The sequence below is a fragment of the Sparus aurata genome, chromosome 3, assembly GCF_900880675.1.
Source record: "Sparus aurata chromosome 3, fSpaAur1.1, whole genome shotgun sequence".
Taxonomy (NCBI): Eukaryota; Metazoa; Chordata; class Actinopteri; order Spariformes; family Sparidae; genus Sparus; species Sparus aurata.
This window is the reverse complement of record NC_044189.1, coordinates 23839924-23862232: the sequence shown is the minus strand read 5'-3', so window position 1 is coordinate 23862232 and position 22309 is coordinate 23839924. Positions and strand designations below refer to the sequence as shown.

The 22309-nt window shown below is 43.8% G+C and overlaps 1 protein-coding gene across 4 annotated transcripts in view; it reads right to left on the bottom strand.

The window, feature by feature from the left end:
- The window catches only part of nhsl3 (NHS like 3), a 41093-nt gene that overhangs the window by 1652 nt on the left and 17132 nt on the right, over positions 1-22309 (bottom strand). For 3 of the 4 annotated variants that reach the window (XM_030411960.1, XM_030411961.1, XM_030411962.1), the window contains 7 exons: positions 6313-6471; positions 6042-6085; positions 5779-5917; positions 5105-5212; positions 4852-5012; positions 4563-4751; positions 989-4475 (listed from right to left, as the gene is read on the bottom strand). In XM_030411960.1, coding sequence (XP_030267820.1) covers positions 989-4475; positions 4563-4751; positions 4852-5012; positions 5105-5212; positions 5779-5917; positions 6042-6085; positions 6313-6471 — 4287 coding nt within the window. Of the gene's footprint in view, positions 1-988; positions 4476-4562; positions 4752-4851; positions 5013-5104; positions 5213-5778; positions 5918-6041; positions 6086-6312; positions 6472-9029; positions 9525-22309 lie in introns of those variants that run through there. The other variant, XM_030411963.1, reaches the window with a different exon arrangement.

The window sequence follows — 22309 nt, the reverse complement described above, 5'->3', positions numbered from 1 at the left end:
TGAATCAGCCTTAATGGGTTTACAAACTCAGCAGCAGTACCGAGATACATTGACGAAGGCAGTCCTTCATGACTTAAAGGTGTAATTTGTAAAATCTTGCCAGAATTCAAGGGTAGCTCCGAAACTATAGTGGGCAACATAATTACTGACAACTACTACTCTTTGCTAGCTACCATTAGCTAATTAGTTCAGTTAGCAATGGAGCTGTTAGCCGAGTTCCTATTAGCTGACAGGAGTCCGCCTTGACCGCAACCTTAGATCAGTGGGAAGTCACCCTGGGCACTGGAGCTCAGCTCAACCAAGCTCAGCCACCTCCCAGTGACCACGGCTAGATTCCACACTGGGACTAAGCACAGACTCCGAGACCTCACGGGGTCAGTTTGAGGACAGGGGATACAGTATGGAGGTGATTTACAGCAGCTCACATCTGAATGACACTGAGGAGTAAGTGAGAGTCTAGAGCTTAAGTATTAACATCTCGTTTGCTTAGTTGAAGACTTATTTTGTCCAAACCAGAGGTGCGTAGAAAAAAACCAAGACTAGGCTGGTGAGTTGTATTTTGGTGATCTCGAATGTGTTTTACATTGAGTTAATAAGGCAATTAAACTCATCTAAGTTCGGTAAAAAGGGAGAAACTTGATTTCAAAAGTTGTATCATTGTATTTCTGTTTTTGGTAAGGTAAATAGATGCAAAAGTATCTCCTTTCTTGACATTTTCTCAATTTATTTTGTTCATTTATGAAACTAAAAGCTATAAGAGCTTGTAAAACATAGCAAACTCTCTGCTTGCATACATCTCTCTGATGAAAATATGTCTTCTTGATTAACATAATGTCCATAATGTTGTTTCTTTACATTATGTTGACAATAGTTTGTTTTTTATAATGTTGTGAACTAAAATTCTGGCCATATCCTACAAATTGCACAATTGCAGTTAACAAAGATAATGACTGAAAATGATGGTCACAAAAAATGTTGCTGCTCTTACTTGTTGTCTCAGGATGTGATATTCCCGTCATATGTACTCCTCCTATTGCTTCGTTTCCTTCAACACTTAAGTCCATTTTTGCTGCACAAGCAGGAAGATTGTGTGAAGGACTGATGCTCCCGTGGGCTGGTTTCTTTGCTACTGGTGGAGGAACTTTGTCAGACTTCATCCCACCATTAGAGAAAGCGATGGCCTTTGATTGGTCAGACACCTGCATGAGCTCGGCTGCCAAGCTTTGCTTCAGACTTGCCTGAGCTTCAGGGGAGGAGGAGGCTGCAGTCTCTATGACAACCTTTTTCATGCTCCTGGAGAAGATGAAGCTGGCGGTAGAGGCCGGGGACTTGTGCATGTCACATCCTTCAGGTGATCTCATGGCCAGAGCCCCCTGTTCACTGACACAGCTGAAAGTGGATGATCTCACACCTAGTCGCGGTGGAAGACCATCTCTTGATGACATGGCTGCAGTTTTCATGCGTATGGCTTCCTGTAAGCGCATTGAAGGGGTGTTTAGTGTCACAGAGGATGTTTTTACTGCATGTGGAGGAGATTTTAGTGACAGAGACTTGCGGATAGGCTTCTGAGGAGTGCTGTGAGTCCCTGGGATTGAGACTGGGTAATTCTCCTGAACTGGAGCTCCCTCATTTGTTGACTTCTCCTCCGATGGAGCTTTCACCTGGTCTTCAGTCATGTTGACTGATCTGAGGCGAACCATCTGAAGCAGGGAGGGTGTGACTAGAGGTATGTTAGCGTCTTCTTTGGGAATGGGTGCACTTTTGTGGCGGGAAAGTATCTCCTTGCTCCTGGCATCACGATTTGCTACACTGGGCTGCCTTCGGAAATTAACCCCATGGTTTAAAGTCTCTGCTGGTAAAGGGGGTGCCACTGGGACAGGTATTGGAGGTGGGGCACTGACTGGAGGCTCAGAGGGAGGCTGATCTTCAGTCTTCAGAGAGTCTCGCCTCAGGAAGCTACTGGAAGGAACTATGGCAGACACTGTTACTGGGATCTCTGCTCTTGTAATAAGTGGCAAAGAAAGGGCTTCCACTGGTGGAGGTGGGACACTCTCAGGAACTGATAAAACATTTTGCACTGGTCTGCCAGACATCTCATTGACTGTGTTCGCTTTTGAAACTTGCAGAACAACCTCTGGTTCGGCGTCAGTTACTGTTTCAGGAACAGCAGGGGGCAAAGCTGGAATTTGTTCATGTGCAGATGTCACCACTTCACTCGAATCCTCAATTGTCTCTCCGACATTCTCTGTGGAACTTTTTGAGACATCCTTCTCTGTGCTACCTCTGTCCATCACATTTGACATACTTTCAGTCACGAAGGGTGGAGGAGGTGGAGGAAAGTCAACCTCATCTCCTCCATCAAAGACAGAGTCCCCTTCCATGGGAGGCGGAGGAGGTGGCCAGCAGGACTCTACAACTTGGATCTCCTCCTGTACCCTCTCTAATTCATCTGGTGGTGTAGATACTGATGAAGGAGGTGTCTTTCTGGACAGAGGAGGTGTAGGGTGGTATGCTGGGGGAGGGGTGGGTGGTGGTGAGGCCTTACCTATTTTGGGAACCTTTACAGATAGCATCTGCATGGATGTGACCTCACACTTGTCCATGTCCTTCTCGCTCTTATCAGCTAAATCTATAACCCCATTCTGTCTATGGTTCTCAACAGGTAACTGAAGTTCTGTTGAGGCACTGCTACTCATTTTCCTTTGCTGTCCTTCCACTGAGTGCTCTGTTGACACCAGTTCCTCTCTGTGCAGTACTGTTGTGGGTTTCTTCATGACAGGAGGGGGGTCTTTCTTTTGAGTCATCGCTTGAATCTCAGGGCCCTTCACGCCAGGGCTAGTACTCTGCTTTTGTCCCTGAATGTCTGCTTCAATCCACTGTTGTTCAGTACCAGAACACTCCCTATTCTCCAGCTCCTTTTGAACACCTTCGGGACCTGTTGCTTGCAATCTCTCAGACTCTGCTTTGCTTTCTGTCAACTCTAAGACAGATGTATCCATGACCGATTGTTTTTCCACAAAATCTTGCATCTCCTTGCTGGCCTCAGTCTGTGTTCCTGCTTGTTTAACTGTGCTCTCTTGTATCTGTGCTGGTTTCTGGGTTACTTTGCTGATATTTGGGCAAGGTCCAAACAGTAGCTCAAAGGAACGTCTGTTGTGAACCCATGCCTCTGGAGGAGGAGGACATGGTGCTTTGACTTTGGGAGGAGGTGGTATATTCATCCGTTCTCTGACTTCAACACTCATAGTTGAAGAATTGTTATCTGGAGTGAGTTCTTTTGCAGCAACAGTGGGTGGAAGTCCCTGTTGAGGCAGGCTAGGGTTACATGGGGAAACATCTTGATTCACAGGTTCAGATGTGCCAGATGATAGAGAGGTGAGAGAGGACGAAGGAGAGGCTGCTGAGGATGAAGCTCGGGACACAGATCTCTCTGGTTTGACTGGTTTCTTCTTCTCTTTTTCAGGGGAGGTCGGAGAGATCCCTTTAGGGGAAAGTGTTGGCGTGCCACTCTGACTGGAATAGCCACTGGAAGGGGACATAGTCCGTTCAAATTTACCCCCTTCCGAGGGAGTTTTCTGTGGGGAGGAGCTGCTGTATTCTGTTGCTCCTACTACCTCATTGGAAGAGGCCTGTGTGTGGCTCAGAGGATTGGAAGAAGTATCTAGGGAGCTTGACCCAGTGGAGCATGGTACAGTGATGGGGCTCTTACTGGTACCTGCATTCATCGATTCTATCTCCTCCTTTGCTACAATATTTTCTGAGGCATTTGACACATCTCCAGACACGGAGTCATTGAGCTCTTTGCTTTCAACCAGAACTTTGGTGTTGCTCCTAAACTTATTATTATGCAGAGAATTTGTCCTCCGCGGAGGTGCCGGGGGTTGCTTGGTCTTCATAACCGACAGACTACGACTCTGTTTGGTCTTTGCATCCTCCCCGGCAGCCACTCTCCCTGAAACACCAGACTCAGATGCTTGACCTGTAACAACCATGTCATTTTTGGTGCTGGTGTTGCTTATCATGCTAACTGAACTACGGAGACTGACAACATCTTGGTCACCACTTGGCTGCTCTGTCTGGCTTACCTGCCCATTTAGATGCACCTTCTGTGATTTACGACTTTGCGTACTACCCTTGGAGGATACAGGGGAGGAGTTTGAAATAATGGTCTTTGAAGACTTGCTCCAGTCTGAACCCGAAGTAGATGTGGGCATCACTGTGGGGTCGTGGGAATTGTCCGACTGGGAACCATCGCCATCTGATCTTCTGGACAACAAAGGGCTGACAGATGAGTCCCCAGATGCCAGGCTGCTTTTGCTTACAGTACGAACACTACCACCATGATTTACACTGCTGCCACGCGTCCGGCTGCTGCTACGGTCAATCTCTATGACTTCGACTGAGGCTGGCAAGACCGCATTAGGGATGATTGTAGACAAGTAGGTAGCCTGAGGAGATATGGACATCACTGGGCCCTAAGGAGACATATGAATTTTGCAGCTAAATGTCACAGCTGGTAAAGAGACAAGAAGATTCAAATGAAAATATGGTGGAATTCTTACCTGGGGTTCCTGGAGGAAGTTAAACAACGTTGAAGGTGAGAAGGAAGAGGAAGTGGTCATGCCAGGTACGGCAACAGACCTAGGTCTCAGGGTTGGGGGGCAGAGATATGAGCCCTGTTGGTTTAAAGGCTGCTCGTCTTGGTACACTGCCTGGAGGTGCTTCCTCAACAGCTGTTCATCTCTGGATGCCTGTTTAGTAGTGGAGAGAGGACCATTATTAAGTGATAAATTACACAAAACCATGAATAACATTTCTGGAGGAAAGAATTATTTCCGGTGAACCCTTTACCTCGAGCTCCGAGAGATGCACTCTTGCTCCTTCCTTATTTGCTACTGTAGTCCCTCCATCAACTGTTGGAATGATAACAACACCTGATTGGCTGTTTTTGATCTGTCCATCGTGATTAGGGGTAGAACCAAGCTGCTGGAAGGTTGAGTTTCTGTGCAAAGCTAGGAAGAGGGCACATTCCTGTCAATAACAAGTTTGCTGGCAAGGATGCAGAATGTTTACGCATTTAGCAAGGATGATGGTGTGGCCATACCAAGCTCTTTCTGGACCTGGTTGGGGATACCCATGATGGTGGTCCTCCTGCTCCTCTTCCTGCTCTTATCTAACCTTTTCACAGGATTCAGAGGTTTGAATGTAGAACCTGAGAGACGGAAGAAAAAACTCTTGTTTCGTCTTGTTGCAGTAATTTAACTTGAGGAGGGGTATTTTTGCAATGAGAAACTGTGTGCAGGAGACGACATTGGTGAAATAACGGGAGCAGTACACCAAAATGCACTGAAACTGGCTTTTAAAAGGATGTTTGAAATATGTATCAGAATACCAATCACACTTTCTTTGTGCATACACACTCATACACACAGAACTGCATACTTTGCCCTCCAGCTGTGATATGCAGAGGCAGCGACGTGCTGTCTTAAGATGAAAAAAAAGCCTCAGCAGCCTGCGTCTTGTGTCAAGTATCTTTCCCTTTGAATTTAAACCATAACTGCAGAGGCACCAAGCAGCCTGGAATGAGACGTGCATGCTAAATAAATGCTGCCTATGATTCATCATAAGGCCGTTAGCTCAGGAAGAAAACTTTAAGTGCTCTCAGAGACTATTATTAGCTCCTATTTCCCTAAGATGAACAAGATATGGATCCTTCCTTTTCAAGTCTTCTCTAAACACACACACATGCTCACACACACAAACAGGGCTGTCGTTTACCTTGGCGCGTGAGCACAGGCCTATTCGACACAGCAGAGGTTACTGTGGTATCAGTACTCCCGGTGGTTGATCTCGCCTCCGGAGAGCCACCTCCGTCCTTGGAGCTGATATCCTGCTCCGGACGCAGAGTGTCTGTGGACTGCAGGGCACAGACACACACAGACACACACATACACACACATTCACACACACAGTGTTTAGTTAGGTGGCATTCGTTGTGTGGAGGAAGTGAAAGGAAAAGGTATGGCGTTATCCATACTTACAGCAACGCTCTCATCGTCTGGAAAGTTAACTCCATTCTGGTGTTCTGTTCGAACCAAATAGACAAGTCAGAATAGTCAGAATCTAAATACAGTGGGACTCCATCCATAATCATGTACACAGTATCCTTATCACTGATCACGTATAAAAAAAGAAGGTACATTTTAAAGTGCCAGTAACCCCCGGAATCTGCGTTGTTGTGGTATCTTTTATATATCTCACAAGTAAATACCAGTAAGTGTCTGCAGTATGAATGTATATGTTTATAGAGACCTTCCTGCTGTAGTATCTTGAGCCCTTCCTGGGCCTCAGTGTGCAGGTCCTCCAGATACTGTGGCCTGCTGCCCTCGATAAAAACATTCTCCTGGTAGTGCTGAGAGGTCCTGTAGTGGACGGTCAACCTCTTCTGGTCTTCATTGCCCTTTGGGCCAGCTGTGGAAAGACAAAGAAGACACTTATCAGCTTTTCTGATAATAAACTTTTTGCTATTGTGTCCTACAGTTTCAAGGAGAAATATTCCACTGTAAATAGCCTGGAATAGTAACAGACTAACACCGATTTAAAATGCCATTTAGCAGCAGCTTAGTACACCTTCCTTTCTATTTACCTTGTATCTACCATGTTCTCCAAGCCAATTAAACTGAATATCCCACTGACGTCTATCCCCAGGTACCTCCCCATCCTCTTAGGATACAAACATCAACACACAAACAACAGGTGTCTGTTTGCCAAAACATTTATCAGCTTTACAGTGAATCCGCTGCACCTCCACCTGGCATGACCGTGTGTGTTTATCTGTGCACATTTGACGCAGCACACTCTTCAAATCTCCTCAGCCGAGGAGTTTGGTGGGCAGACGTCCAGCCTGACCAGACTCTCAACATTAAACTATTGCCCTGCTAATCTCCTGAAGTCTCTTCCCTCCTTGCGGGTCCGTGGAAGACTAGATAATCTGGATTGCTTGCATGTAGAGATGGCACTGGACCGCCTACTGAGGGTCCACCTGCGTGGGAACTGGGCCAGGCTCTCCCTTCAGGATGGCTTAACTCTATGTCAACAGACAGCCAAAAGGAGTGACTGAACAGAAAATTAAGATTTTAAAACAAACTCACTAATTAGCACTGGTACTAGCTGGACAGCAGTCCATATGGCCAGTGGCCAGCCAGCTGTTGTTCAGTCACGCTTAACCACAGCATTTGCTAAACTGTAGTGCAAACTGAAGATGCTTTTATTTTGGTTTCATCCCCATGTAATTGCCTCATGGGTAGAAATAAAGAGATGGCTGGCTTTATATTCAGTTGCCTAGAGTGTGTGCACACATACAATTACATGAGATTTTGGAAGTCCTCTTGCCTTTCAATACTGTTGTATTGTTGGCTAACAGATGAGTTTCTGATGTGACAAACGAGGTTTGACTTCTTGTGCCTTGTGCCTATTATGCACTTTTTTATTCTATAATAATTGTAATAATAATAATAATAATAAGAGTTACAAATAAGCAAGGGAGGCTAAATTAAAGGGGCACTATGTAGTTTTGGAGAGGAAATTCAAACTCAGAATTTGAGTATTAACAATATTAAGGTAATAATACAAAATCAGATATATTTTTTCTTGTTTCCATAACTGAATAAAAAAGCTGTTCTCAGAGGAAAATAAGGTCCCCAGAATACTGTTTGAAGCTAGAAAGGTGGCAGGGTCCGCCACATATAAACAAAGTAAAACAGTATGAAAATATGTTGTCCTTTAAGTTCAGTTTGTTTATAAAGTCGTGAATATGAAGGAGTTTGTTTACTTAGTTTGTGATGGATCAATGAAGATCTTTCCCCTCTGATTAAAATTGCTTTACCAAAGCTACGTAATGCCCCTTTAATGGTCTTCTGTCATGTTTTTGACCACTAGACCACTTTGATTTTTAGGATTGGTTCCTGTATTGTTGCTTATGCAAATGGACAATACTACACATGTTCCTACCTTTGGTTTTGAGGTATTCCACTCATTGATTGTTGGTGGCAGCAGCAAAGCAAATCCACATAAATGTACTTCAATGCACCTTTGAGGACCAGCCCAGAAAAATGGAACAGTTAAAGATGTTTAAGAATATTATTTTGTTTTGTTCTGTTTATTATTAGTGTGTGCACTGACTTTTTCACCCTTTAGCTTTGCACATTATGTAAGTGATCTAAGTTGTATGTCGTCTGTTACTAGGTTATCAAAGGTCAACACGAGGTGTCCGCTTTCCCCCCTTTGTCACTTTCAACAGTGTGGCTCTCAGTCTCACCTGGTTAGGTAACGCTGTGCGACTGACGATGTATATACTGTACATGTTTGTGTGTGTAAGGTAACACACACTCCTCCTACATTCACACAGGTGAGGCAGCCCAAACACAATGCCCTCCCCTGTGTGTGACTGTGGGAAATCTCGAGTCATTGTGAACTTGGGGCTGTCTGACGCAATCCAAGGAGTGCAGACGCATTTCATTAGGAAACAGCCACATAAAAATTCAGGGTGTCGTGATTTAACTAACAGTTGTGATTATGTTTGAGAGCAGCCCCTCGATTAGATTCCGCCAGACCCCTGCTGGAGGCTTAGGGCTTTTTGGTTGATTTAGACGATCGCCATAAAAGTCAATTAAGCTCTTTATCTCATTACAGGGGACCCCCAAACTGCCTTCAACACTAATTCTTGCATGCCAGTGTGTCTGTATTTGTGTGTTTGAGACAGAGACCAGTGCAAAAAAATCTGCAATTATCATCCCATCTTTGCACTAAAGCAAAAAAAAAAAAAAAAAAAAAAGCCAATAATTCATCATTCATCTTGATTGTGTGACACAAACTTTCAGGGTATATGAAGCGTTGGAAAAAGGTCAGATTACCAGCAGAAGCCTCGATCAAAGCTACGTTAAAGAGTATTACACTGTCGTATAAACCAGCGTTCACTTCTGTCAGCAGCCTAAAGTCTGACAAATTCCTCCGTGTGACTCAGCACTCACCCTTCTTCTTGAAGACAGACAGCAGAGAGTGGATGCTCTTCCTCAAGTAGACCACCATGCCTACACCAGCGCCATTACAAAATCTAAATAACGAGGTAAAGCAAAGCGGGAGTCCAACAAGTCCCCGTTCTGTCAGTGGGGAGAGAAATCAGCCTACAAAGAAGATCCAGAAGAACTCTCGGCGTATAAAAAATGATGAAAGCGTGACAGCAGTTGAGTGAAGAAGCTCTCTCCTCCACCCGCAGAGTGTCTGAGTGACTTGGGAAGGACACAATAAGATCTGCTTCCAGCCGGGCAGCCTGTCCCAGCTGCCTTATCCCTGAGTCTGATACCCTCCTCCCTTCCCCCTCTGCTCTCTCTCTCTGTCTCTATTTTGCTCTGTAGCTCACACTGGCTCTCTCCATCGCTATTCCCTCACTATTGTCAAATGAAGAACCCCCCCACCGGCAAAACGGCTGTCAAAGTTTGGCTTTCAGGAGGCATCCACCCCCACTTCACTCAATGCAGAGCGACACGTGTGACTGTGTGTATGCACACACACCGCGCATGTGAATTCCCAGTTAAAGCATACAGTGAATTTCCCTCCTTAGAGTGTGAGCTCAGAGCGACACACGATAAATATCGTGATATTTTGAAATCTCCTAAAAGGACTTCATAAACCTTGCTACTAATTTTATGATGACTGCGTTCAGTAAATTACCACATACACACAAAATTGCCACATTTCACAAAGCCAGAATCTAAGCAGATATAGTCTCATATCACGGTATAGTAACATGTTGCTATATTAACCGGCCCTAGCAGGACATCAGTGCTGTCAACATAAACATTTTACTTCTTACCTTGGAGTAAAATACTACCTTGTTAATTAAATCACTCAGACAACATGAACATCAAGAAATATTGTAATGCCTGATACATGCCTGATTATTTATGATGTGTTTTTGCAGCATTTTGGCCCTTGACTCTTTTTTTCACTTGACCTAACTTATAGCGACTCATAACCGGCTTGTTATGTATCACATCTGCCAATAACGCAGGGATTTTATTTCTTTACTTAAACATGCCATAAGTTACAGTTTGCCACCTGTCAAATTCATACTGACGACAAATACAGGGCAGCATTTTACCAGATTAACCTCTAACTACTGCCAACTGTAGCTGGCATTAGCTCATTAGCTCAGTTAGCCTTGCAGCTAGTGGCTCAGACTGGGAGCTCGGGGACCAGAGGTGTGTCAGTCATCACACCACCTGCTCAGTGGTTCTAATGTGTTATAAATACCTTATACATTACAATAAAATGCTTCATAATGTATGATTGCTATTACAATACACTGCGAATGTTTAGACACTATAGAACTTACAGTATAAACACTGGTGCCATAATACGCAAAGATTATTGCCTCAAAAGCATCGTGAATATTCATAAGTGCTTATGACTAAGATTAAACAGTGCTACAAGTGCATTATAACACGTTATATGTATGTTCATAATATGTTACAATGCATTACAGACATGGGCGTCATAGGAAGTGTTGCCTTAAAATGAACATATAAACTCTCGTCTAACTAGACTCTCCTCAGAGACTATAAAATTGAACATTTTTGGCAATAAAAGGAAACACAAATGAATTGTCTTACTTTAAATCAACTGCACTCTCTAGTTGTGCAGCAATGGAGGCTTTCCTCCTTGTATTTGTTACTGCCAATTCCAATTGCAGCTGTAAAAAAAAAGCTAAAACAACATCATCCTCATTGATGTATTTAATGGTTAGCTCTATTCGTCTTTGTCCTTACCCTAATGAAAAGCCTTCAGCACCACGCATCTGTCTGACGCTGTGTCTCATTATCAAAGGGCTACAGGGGCTGCATTAGGGTAGTGACAGTAGAGGTTGTGTCCTCACAGTGAAAAGCCAAACAACCACCGTTTCAGTGTACCGTTCTGTCCCTGCTGAATAACACCATCCTTCTCTCCAGTGCCCTCTTTCCTCCCTCTGTCTCTGCCAATCTCTCCTCCTTCACATCTTTCTCTTTCTCTGCCTTTCTCCTCCTGTCTTCCCCTTTGCCTTATAGCCACAGAGGTCCTGTTTGAGTTATAAATAGCTGACACAGCCTCGGCTCGTCGTCGCAGCTCCAGTGGGGCTGTGTGAGTTCCTATGCGCCTGCTAATGTTTCCTGACAAACTGCAGAGGGTATGAAATACAACACGGCTGTGGGGAAAAAAAATAACTAAAAAGGCTGATTCTGTGCCAAGCGAGCAACTGGTGCCGTGGTCCAGGATTAGAGAGGCAGCACGTTGGTCCACTTGCCCTCTGAATGGGTGTCTATTCCCAATAAAGTGGCTCAACGGGGGGCTACAGCTGGCTCATACACCCGGACCAGCTGGAGGGTAGTAACACAATTACCTTCACCCATACACCCACCATCCCACCTCACACTGCACCAACACACAACTCCAGGCAATGGAAAATGGGTGGCGATACTAAGCCACCCCTCCAGTGGAAAAAAAAATCTCTTCCCCAGTGTTGAGGGTCAGCCTGCCCGGCCCGGGGTGCTGGCGGTGGCTCAGCCTCAGGCCGGGTGCAGGCTGGAATGAGCTGAGGCCTTCAGGAGAGCAGCTTTAGATACGGGAGTCATGCCAGAGGATTAACTCTGCCAGTGGCTTAACCTGCCCAACTCTTCACCTTACACTCCCAGCTCGCTCCTGACATTTGTTTTCCCTCCATCAGCACCTCTCATCTCACACCTCTCCAAGTCTTTTTTTTTTTACTTCACACAAAGTTTGTTGAATCCTCTCCATGAATTCACTCTAATTCATAATTATTAACTAGTATGGGACATGTGGGAACTTATATGCATATGAAAACCACTCCCTTTCCTCAAAAGATAAATCCTTTTCCACACCCAGTCCCCTCAAAGCAGACCTTTACTAAGTGCCAATTTTTTGGAGGACTTTGGCCCAGCCTGCGTACCCCCCTGTTGTTAACCAAGACCCCTCATATCAATATTCATTAGAGGGCCTAAAGAGACACCATCTGGTCTTGGGGGAGAGGGCAGAGGGGAGAGAGGGGCTTGAAATGCCTTTGATTCGGCACACAACACACCATTCCACTGCATAAGCAAAACAACACACTGCATTACAATAGAGGAAGGAAACATATGCTAACTTCATGCTAAGATGGATTTGTCAAACTGACACATTTTGGACCCTAGAAGACGAATAAGCTACAAATATTAAACCCCAGACTGCTAAATACTTTCTTTCAAGAATTTCAAATCGAGCTACTGCTCCTTTCTAAGGGCTATTCAGGAGTTGTCCTACAGCATTTAATGTGTAACGCTAAAGATAACATCATAAATCAACTGCGCCGGACTGTTGGACTTGTTAGCAGGAGCAACAGTTGGAGGACGGTCATAGTTCAGACAGCCAACAAAACAGTGCTGTTAAAATGTCAAGGGCCAAAAAAAACACACACGCCTCATTAATGCGAGCCACAATCAAAATAGCGCTAATGATTTGACATGCCATTCTGTTTTTTTTCCAGGCTGTGCTGTGTTAGAAAATCTCACAACAGTAGGAATTATTGTTATCATTATCGAAGCGTGAATCCAAAAATAAATAGCAGCTATAAAAGATTCAAATCAAAAAGACTATGTGTAAAGTTATTTGCCTGTTTCTCTTTACTTAAAGCTGCTACAAGGAGCTTTTTCAGTTGATTCTGGCGGCCCCCGCGGACAAAAGATGATGATGGAGAAACTAAGTAAACTGTTTTAGTGCCGCACCACCAGATTACAGAGCAGCTTCTTCCTCAGGCATTAATAATAATTATAATGTTTGTACAGATATCTTAACTAGCGAATGGTCTCATTTGCTTATGTAGGTCATATAGAGGCATCTGCATTAAAGGGATATTCCGGTGTAAGTTTAATCCATGGTCTAACACACCGTGAAACTGTGTTAGACTCCCTCTCGAGAGATCAAGTTAGCAGACCGCTAATTTACGGAGTTTTATCAACCTCAGAAACGACCGCACGAAAACAATACACTGCAGTAAATGGATCCAAATATAAACCGCCACCAAAAAGCCACAAATAATGCTCAGAACAGCACCAAACTTCAGCAACAGTACAAATAGGGTCTCAGCACATAGTCCGGGGCATCTAACCTCCGCTAGCTTAGCTGGATTTCTACTGAAAAGCTGACTAAATTTACCACTCTTCTGCAGCAGCTTCCTGTTGACGGGAAGTCCCGACGAGTCGATTACCGAGTGCAGTAGAGTTCCGCGGCTCATGGATGAAAATGTATGATTATGACTCCATGGAAAAGCAATCAAAGTTCATATGTGTCTTACCTGCCAGTTTATAACAGTTATTATCGAGAGCGGACAGGGAAAAGAACAGAATTGAGCATTTCTAACTGCACTCGGTAATCGTCACGTCGGGACTTCCCCGACCCGGAAACTGATGGAGGAGAGTTGAAATCTGTTTTTAGCTTCACAATAGAAATCCAGCTAAGCTAGCGGAGGTTAGATGCCCCGGACTATGTGCTGAGACCCTATTTGTACTGTTGCTGCAGTTTTGTGCTGTTCTGAGCATTATTTGTGGCTTTTTGGTGGCGGTTTATATTTGGATCCATTTACTGCAGTGTATTGTTGTCGTGCGGTCGTTTCTGAGGTTGATAAAACTTCGTAAATTAGCGGTCTGCTAACTTGATCTCTTGAGAGGGAGTCTAACACAGTTTCATGGTGATTTAGACCATGGATTAAACTTACACCGGAATATCCCTTTAAACTTAGACCGTTTCATAATCAGTTCAAAGTTCCTTGTTTTTAGTTTCAGCAGCTTAAACAGTCATAGTTTCAATTTTGCCATTCTCTTTCCTGTTATCTATTTTTTTTTCCTTTAGTTGTACCTATATGTTTTATAGATGGTCTGACAGAATCAAATTTGAGCTTGAAATCTTTATCAATGGTTAGAATTTAAGAGTTTATGTTTAAACCGTAATCAGAGTTTAACAATCGTCACCTACTTATAACTTTTTTTTGGGGTAGGGCAGACAGCGGAGCATTGCAATTGTATAGGACCTGGATATAAAAGCATAAATGTCTGTTGAGCGACCCAACATATTTATTCATCACCAGGATGACACCTGGAATATACTGATGCTTATAAATACAAGCACAATAGATTCATTTGCAAAATAACCGGGCACAAAGCAGGCACAGACCTCATCTCTTTGACGAGGGTCCACATAGATAAGCTTCTCTCCATCAACACTGTCATTGCTTGCACACACATACAGTATATAACCTGTTGCTCCACTAGAGAGTGCTGCATCAACTCCAGCAGCCAGTATGAGGCTGCAAAAACAGCAGGTCATCTGATGAGGACGTTAACTGTAGATACACAGGGGCCGGTTTGTTCTGCTGGAGGCGAAAAAAAGCATCTAAATGTAAAATATGACTCCCAGCGGGGTGACCAAGCCCCGGCTCTGACACTAACACACATACACAGTTGTTAGAAAACGTAATCCTGAGACCACATGGTGAGTATTAGCTCATCTCATGTCCTCAGCTCAACCTCTCATTTGCTGCGCTGGATGAAAACAGAGAAGCAGAGAGAGAGAATAAAAAGTGATAGCTGCTCCGCCTTTTGTCGGAACTTCGCCATCAGTATCAGGTGAGCAGACGGGCCACTGGGCCATGAGGAGGAACAGGGTTTCCACTTCATGCCCGGCTGGGCTTGAAAACAGCCACCTTGTGTGTGTGTCCGGTGTGTATAAATGGGTGTGCGGTTCAGCGAGTGCATGCAGGGTTCACTAGAAAAAGAAAGTGAGGGGACATGGGGACACGTGGACGGAGCTATGACGGCAAAGATGAGAAACACTGGAAAACATTTAAATATGGATGATTGTGCTTGTGCAAGGGGGAGCAGTGTTTTCCACCTGGACACCAGACAGAGGGGTCAGGACGTCATCATCCTCACCTCGAGGTTTCTGGGAGATATATGGAAATAAACTTGCAATTAAACTGAGTGTAAAAGCTCTTATTCTATACTTCCCAGCTGCCCTTCCCTTGTCTGTCGCACTCAGCCCTGACATACGTTTCTTTAAAAACATGTTACAAATATAAGCTTTCATTTTAAGAAGGATCCGTAATTTCCTGGGCGCTGCTGTTTTCTTGGGACCTATTTTCAGGTGGGATTAATACACATTCAGTGCTCACTTACAAACGAGTGGCATTGATGAATATGTACCGCCGGTGCCTACTTTACTGGAAACAAAGGAGCCAGTCACCCTGTGCAACAGTGTGGCTCCTGGGCGTGTTTGAATTGTTTCTGGACAAAATTTATGCAGGACTGAAACTGCCAAAACTCATAAATAAATAAATAAATGACTGAAAAAATAAATGAAATAAAATGCACCAAAAAGACCCCATGACACTCTGAATGAGAATGATAGCCCACTCATTTGCACAGTGACGCAGGGGTATGTATGAAGAAATGCAGCAGAAAAAAACCCCAGAAACTAATAAGTTTGTAGGAAAAAAAAGGAAATGAAATAAATGATCTTCTTATCTTTAATGAGTTAATCCCAGTTGCTCTTTCCATCCCTGTAGACAGAGGTAATGAAACTGCCAAAGTGCAGGAAGTGAGGGTTAAAATGTGACCAGCAATAAACCTCCACACACACACACACACACACACACACACACACACACAAACACACACACCCACACACACACACACACACACACACACACACACAGGTGTCATTATTCAGCTCGTTGCCGCTCCCCTGATTTGTATTCTATGGCTGTGGTGGACTTGAGTTATGAGCGGGCTTACACCGAGTGGTGATGTATTAACCGGGGGGGGGAGAGCGAGGCAAGCTAACCTACATCCTACAGATCTAGCTGAATATTTCACGTATCCTGTTGTGATAATATCAGGCACCGCACTGTCTGCTCGGGTGGCCTGCACAGACGAAAAGATGAACGTCGTCATCAGGCTAATTTTTTACTGTATCTATCTCATGTTAGCTCTTAGAGGTAAAGGGAAGTGTAAGGAAAAATGTTGAACTTGGATTACAGGACCGTGGAGATGACGGGCCGGAGCGCCGGATACACGTGGGCGGGGAAAGTAAGGAAGGGCTGGAGAAAGCAGAGGAGGAGAGAAGGGCGCAGGGAGGACATAAATCACAGTACAGTAACTGTCACTGCCCATGAACCATCTGCATTTTTGATTTCCTCTGGGTGGCCTACTGAGCGAGCGAGATAAAGGGGGAGAAACAAAAAGACCGGGCAAACAAGACAAAGTGAAAAAAAAGAGGTCACTTCGGAGCAAAACCGTGTCATAGAAGTTCAAGAAATTTGCTGAAAGGTGATCTTGTGCTCATTTATAGTGCAATCATTATGCTTCTTTAATGATTAAAGGGACAGTGCGCAGTTTTGGAAAGTTAAATAAAATGTATTTTATATTTCAGAAATGTTTTATATTTACAATCTAAATACGGTAATTATGTAAACGCAGAGATATGCATTTTTTCCATTACTGAATAAACAAGCTCTTCTTAGAGGAAAATAAGGCACCCAGAACACTGTATGAAGCCAGACAGGTGGCGGGGTCTGCCAGTATAAACAAAGTAATCCAGGCTGAGAAGTAGTGAGGTTCACATGTTTTTCAGCACAGCATGGAGCCTGGATGGTTTACGTTGTCTTCCCAGCCTCTTGCGTCTCCCCTCATCAGCAGCGTTGAACCTCTATGTGCTCCACTTCTTAATCATGACCTGCAGCAGGTGGAGCACCAGAGCTGAGGTGACTGATTGCACCTCAGGACACAAACACGGAGCTAAACTAAGCTGCTGCAGCATCCACCCCGCTCAAAAATAGTAACTATCACTCTTTCTGTAATTATCCCTCTCGGGCGCGCTCCCTCCTGTTCTGTCTCCCTCTCTGATAAGGGGATTGTGGGTATTTTTCCTCAAGGGGGATGAGCTTTTTCTTTGCTCCGTGTCGTTCCAACTTAAAAGCTTTTTGTGAGTCAAGCTGAAAGCTCTGTAAACACAGATACAGATATGGATGCCTCACAGCGGAGACACAGTTGACCCGCTGTTCACTTCGTTCATCTACAGTCTTCAGACAAGATTATAAATCTATTTGTTGCCAATTGGCAGGAGAGTGAGTATAGTCCTCTGGGTGACCCCGGAAAATAAGAGGCTATGACGAGACACAAAGGCCTCCGGAGAGAACCACCCAGAGAGAGGACGGAGTACAAGTGTAGAGAATACTGCAAAACAACTTATGTAGTTTTTAATGGTCAGTCACATTACCTTTTATATGGCGATGTATTTATTTATGTCAAGATGTTTGGTAACGGTTAATTAAACTTAGATAGAGTTCATAAGAAACACAGATAACAGCTGGAAATAGAGGTGCTGCAGGTTATTCCAGTCCACGTCTGCCTGACGGTGAATGGTCTCATTTAGTATGATGGACGAGTTAATGAGAGACCTTCAGCTTCCGAACAGACTCATCTCCCAGCAGGACAAGACAGGACAGGCACCGCGGCCTCGAGTCTGATTCCAGGGCCGGATCTAAAGTCTGGCGAGGCAGGTTTGAACTGAAGCGAAGTTCAGAAACAAAACAGTCTCAACAAAATACATAGTTTGCATAGTTTTTTGTTCAGGAGTTTCGTTGATAGTTTAAGGTCAATAGTTGGACACGTGTGGCCTTTAAATTAGGCAAAACAACGATTTTCAAAGACACGATCAGTTAAAGAAAACTACAAGTACCGCACTTCATTTCCTCCTGATGTGAGCTCATCCTTGTCACTCCCGTCATTAAAAGCATTCACTCGCACTCACTTTACATGTCAGTCAGCGGTTTCACGGGTGTACTTATCCACCCTGTTATCAGACAATCTTTCTTCTTGGACTGACACGAGACTGACGGATGACAAACCTCAAGATAACGCTTCTCTCCACTGTCACAGACTGAAACCCATGAGCCCCGGTTCACCCCCATAGCACTCCCACTTTAATAAAGACGACCACTTCACAGGAATAATTGGTTTCACATTCAGCAGCTGCTCAAGCTCCCAGCGTCCTTTTCTCGATCGCAAAATCCAAATGTCACCGTCCGGGTTGGTCTCATTGGCGACCCAGAATGTATATCTGTATGTGACTTTCCTTTTAACCAAAATGTCATTTCCATCGTTCATGTTCTCATTCTCCTCTGGAAGTTAGAGATGGTAAGGATTTCCAGACACGCACTGGTCGAGACAATCCCCCCTTGTTCTTTCCTGTACATGGACTCTCTGTCTATTATAATGGAGTAAACTCATGTGATTCAGCCACAGATTGCTGACGCACAGAGCAATGGACACAGAAGCTGTTTAACAATGGAAAAAATACAAAACGATGCCTTCAAGAGGAAGTGCCACCTCTGCTGCCAGGAAAATATCAGTGCTTTTAATCAATATAAGGCTCGAGTTGACATAATCAACCCATCTGCTGACGTCAAAAGTGCTGAGCTGTGAGGTTCAAGCGAGACGACTTTAAGTTCATTCGACCGCGTGTCATCCGAATCACACTGAACACATTAGGCCCGAACAGACGCACCCTGTTTTCAACGCGCCACGCATGTAGCGTAAACGCGCAGGCAGTGAAAGCACCACTTTGTTCATCTGCAATATAAGTGCTCCGGTGTGTGTATGTGCGTGAGAGATAAGCAGAGGACGGCGGTTGTGTTGCGTTGACTTGTGCCTCCCGCCCTCAGAAAACAACACGTCACTCTGCCAATTGTGAGCCCCCCCCAAAAAAACACTCTCCTCCTCGTCACTCTTCCTCAGTGAAATCCCATTATGCGCGGCCAGTGAACTAAGCCTCCCTTTGGTAAACAAGTCGAAAACCATTTTTGACGGAATCGTTTTGAAAACGCTTGGAAATCCGCGTGAAAAGACGACCAGCGTTGAAAGTGTTGGAGTACAAAAAGTGGCCGAGGCGGGTGCCGGCTCCACACCATCTGCTTGGCCCCGGTGTAACCTCTCCGCCCAAGAGCCCTGAGATGACATAACTTAATTACTAATGATGTCATCAAGGTATTACAATTATTAAGATATTCAGACTGTCTTCATATAAAGCTGCTGTGTACCAGATGCAGTTACTAGATCCTTCAAAACAAACAACGCTCAAATGAACACTACTCGATTTTATCCATAACGCACAGACATCCTACAAACTTGGAGGAAAATTTCAAGTTTGTGAAAGACATACAGCTCCAGCAAAAATACGGCTGTAAAACAACTACGTTTGTCTGCAAGTTTTGTCCACAACGAGGTCATGCTCAGACAGAGAGAAGAGCTTCTGTAAAGATTCGGAGCAGGAAACCGTCTGTGACACTGACGCTACACACATTTAAAGCTACCATGCAGAGTTTTTGTAAACAAACAACAACTCTGTTTACATCCATTTTTTTCCACCATGTCTTATAATATAGAATATTTTTGATTCAGAATCTGTTACATCTATTATTTCTGTCTTATTTCCTGCCTTTTGTTGGTACGTGGTCGGTACAGAGGACTTTACAGTGAGATCGCCGTCTTAGCGCTGTCTGAATGTACAGTGAGATTTGTTATCTTTCCATGCATTGTGAAAGTTAGTAATCACTAACCAAGCATTATTTACCATCATGCATTGCACTGGAGGGGGAAAAAAATGACCTGAGTGGTGTCCAAATATTTTTTTTCATTTGACAGATGAGCTCGCAATATTGTCCTCTATACAGAACTCCCTAGGTAGTAGGTAGAGAGTAATGAATGACCGGGTGACCTCAGACGCAACCATTGTTCACTGTTCTGTAAACCCTACTGTGTGTCCAAAACTCAGTAGTCTGTCTCTGTCTTAGCCTGAAAAGCCGTACTAACTTAAAGATATCATGTGGAATGTCTATCCCATCCCATCACAAATTGTTCTAACAATGTTCAGGATAAATAGCTTAACACAAGGTAACAACACATGTCTCACGTGATTCTGCCAAAGTGTCAGATAGCTCCTCATCGCCACCTCATGGCAGAAATGATATCTTGTGTGTTTAATGTGTTTTGCAGGATATTGCGTGCATGCTAACATTTGTAGAACTGCTACAGAATGTAGTTTTTATCACAGATAAAAATCTTTTTTTTCTACACACTTCTACACATACACACTTGCTTGTTTTGAGCTTGCTTCTGAACACCAATACACAAGCACAAAATCTTATTGACCCTTATTTAAGCCTCTCTGAGCACAGCTGATGTGTCTTCAAATGTCGAATAAGAAAAGGCTTCACTGAAACAGGTCTCAGTCTGCCTAAAGGAACTTCTAATGCACTTCAAAGATTTCACTTTTATCGTTTGTCATATTGGATTTAGGGAAGATTCTGAGACTGTTTCAAGTTGATAAAATATATTAAACAGCTGGTGGTGCTGCTTGTGAAGGCTTCTTTTTTCTTCTTCTTTTGGCTAAATCAATAGAAAAATTCGCTTCAATCTTGATTTTTCTAACCTGAGACAGAACATAAATAATTATCGCAGTTAAACAAACTAGATTTGTTCTCATTAGAGTCAGAGGAAAGCTCTAAACAAACATTTAGGGTTCATGTTTTGATGTATAACTGCATTTCCGTGAAGTTTATTCTTAGGTTTGATCTCGCCTTCTTCTCTCGCAGCAGAGCAGGATCTGCTGAGCTAAGGCTGTCACAAGCTTCAAATTACAGATTGAACACAGTGATGTTGGAAAGTGAGGCCTAATGTGAGCAATGAAGGAGGATTTTGTTCTCTTCCCAAAATGATAAACATCAAAATCAAACCATGACAGTGTTGAAATAATGCCCTTTGAAAGGCAAGGTCACAAGCAGGTCTGAGTGTGTGTGTGTCTGTGTGTGCGTGTGTGTGCGTGTTGTTAATTGTATGGTCTGATGCTTTAATTCAATTTAGGTGGCGATGCAGGAAGCCATTACAGAGCAATCCAAACACTGGGTCCTTTCATAGTGGAGACAGTGCGATCACTCTGACACACTGAAGCTATACAAGACTTACACAGCAGCAACATGGATTATACGTGGTCATAACCAGTGAAATGAATGTTACTCAAATAGAAATGAAACAGAAAAAAATGCATTGATGCTTTTCCTGTCACCTCTTCCACATATAATAACTAAAGTACTGTCCTTTCTTTAACTTAAAGCTGCGTTATTTGATATTTCTGACCACTCTGAGGCAGCACAAAACACAATATCGATGTATTAACACTTAATCGAGTTGTTGTTGATGATAGCAAAGGGAGTTTTTGGCCACCTGATGAGCGCAAGTTCAATATCTATTCTCCCGTTAGCTCTGATTTGGTCTCCACCAACTCTGTAGGTAAACATCTTGAGCTCCTAACGGCTTTATTATGTTAACTGAGCAGTTCCTAACTTTGACTGTTGAAAGTTGGTTGAAAACCAAAACAATGAGCTGAAAGACTCTAAAAAAAGAGACCCCCTACACAACAAACTGACATGATACGACTCGCTGCGACAAAGACCGGCTGTTGTGTCGCCTCATGTCTCCTTTATCTCCGCCAAAAGGCTGCAATTGAACACACTGCAAAGACTACAGCTGGCGGCCAACAAGCTATGCTATGATTTAGCAGCGTTTTTGACACCCCACTGGTTAAAATTTCCGCTCTTAAATGGTCGCAAATGGTACCGGTGAAGAGGCTGAGGAGAAAAATAGAGTAAACAGAGTAACTGCACCAAAATGGGTGAACATCATGGATATTACAGTGCCAGGCTCCCTTTCTTTCTTCTGATCGGTTTGCATGAACAGCCAATCAGTGATTGATTTCTCTCACTGAAAAAAAAAAAGCCTTTCAATAAGTGGACGTCCAGTATCAACAGTGCAGGACATACAGGCGCAGACTGCCTTTACAATGCCTGAAAGCCGACTGTCGGTCTGGTGTGTAGGAGCCTTTCCACACGCAAGCCATTAGATCCATTGTTCAGATAAAATCGTTGACTAGTGCAGCCTTATCAAGCGCAGCGCTGAAGTAGAAAATTGAGCACATAAACGGATGGATTACTGCCTTAAGGTAACAATCTTTATTTTTACATTTTTTTAATGAGTAAAAACCCAACACTTCTGCTAACCATGGCTGAAATAACAAGATATCCTTCCAGTTGCAGCTCAAGTCAAATTTGGGTCACGACAACACGTCTGTAGCAAACAAATATACTCCACATACACTTACTAACCCGTTGTGG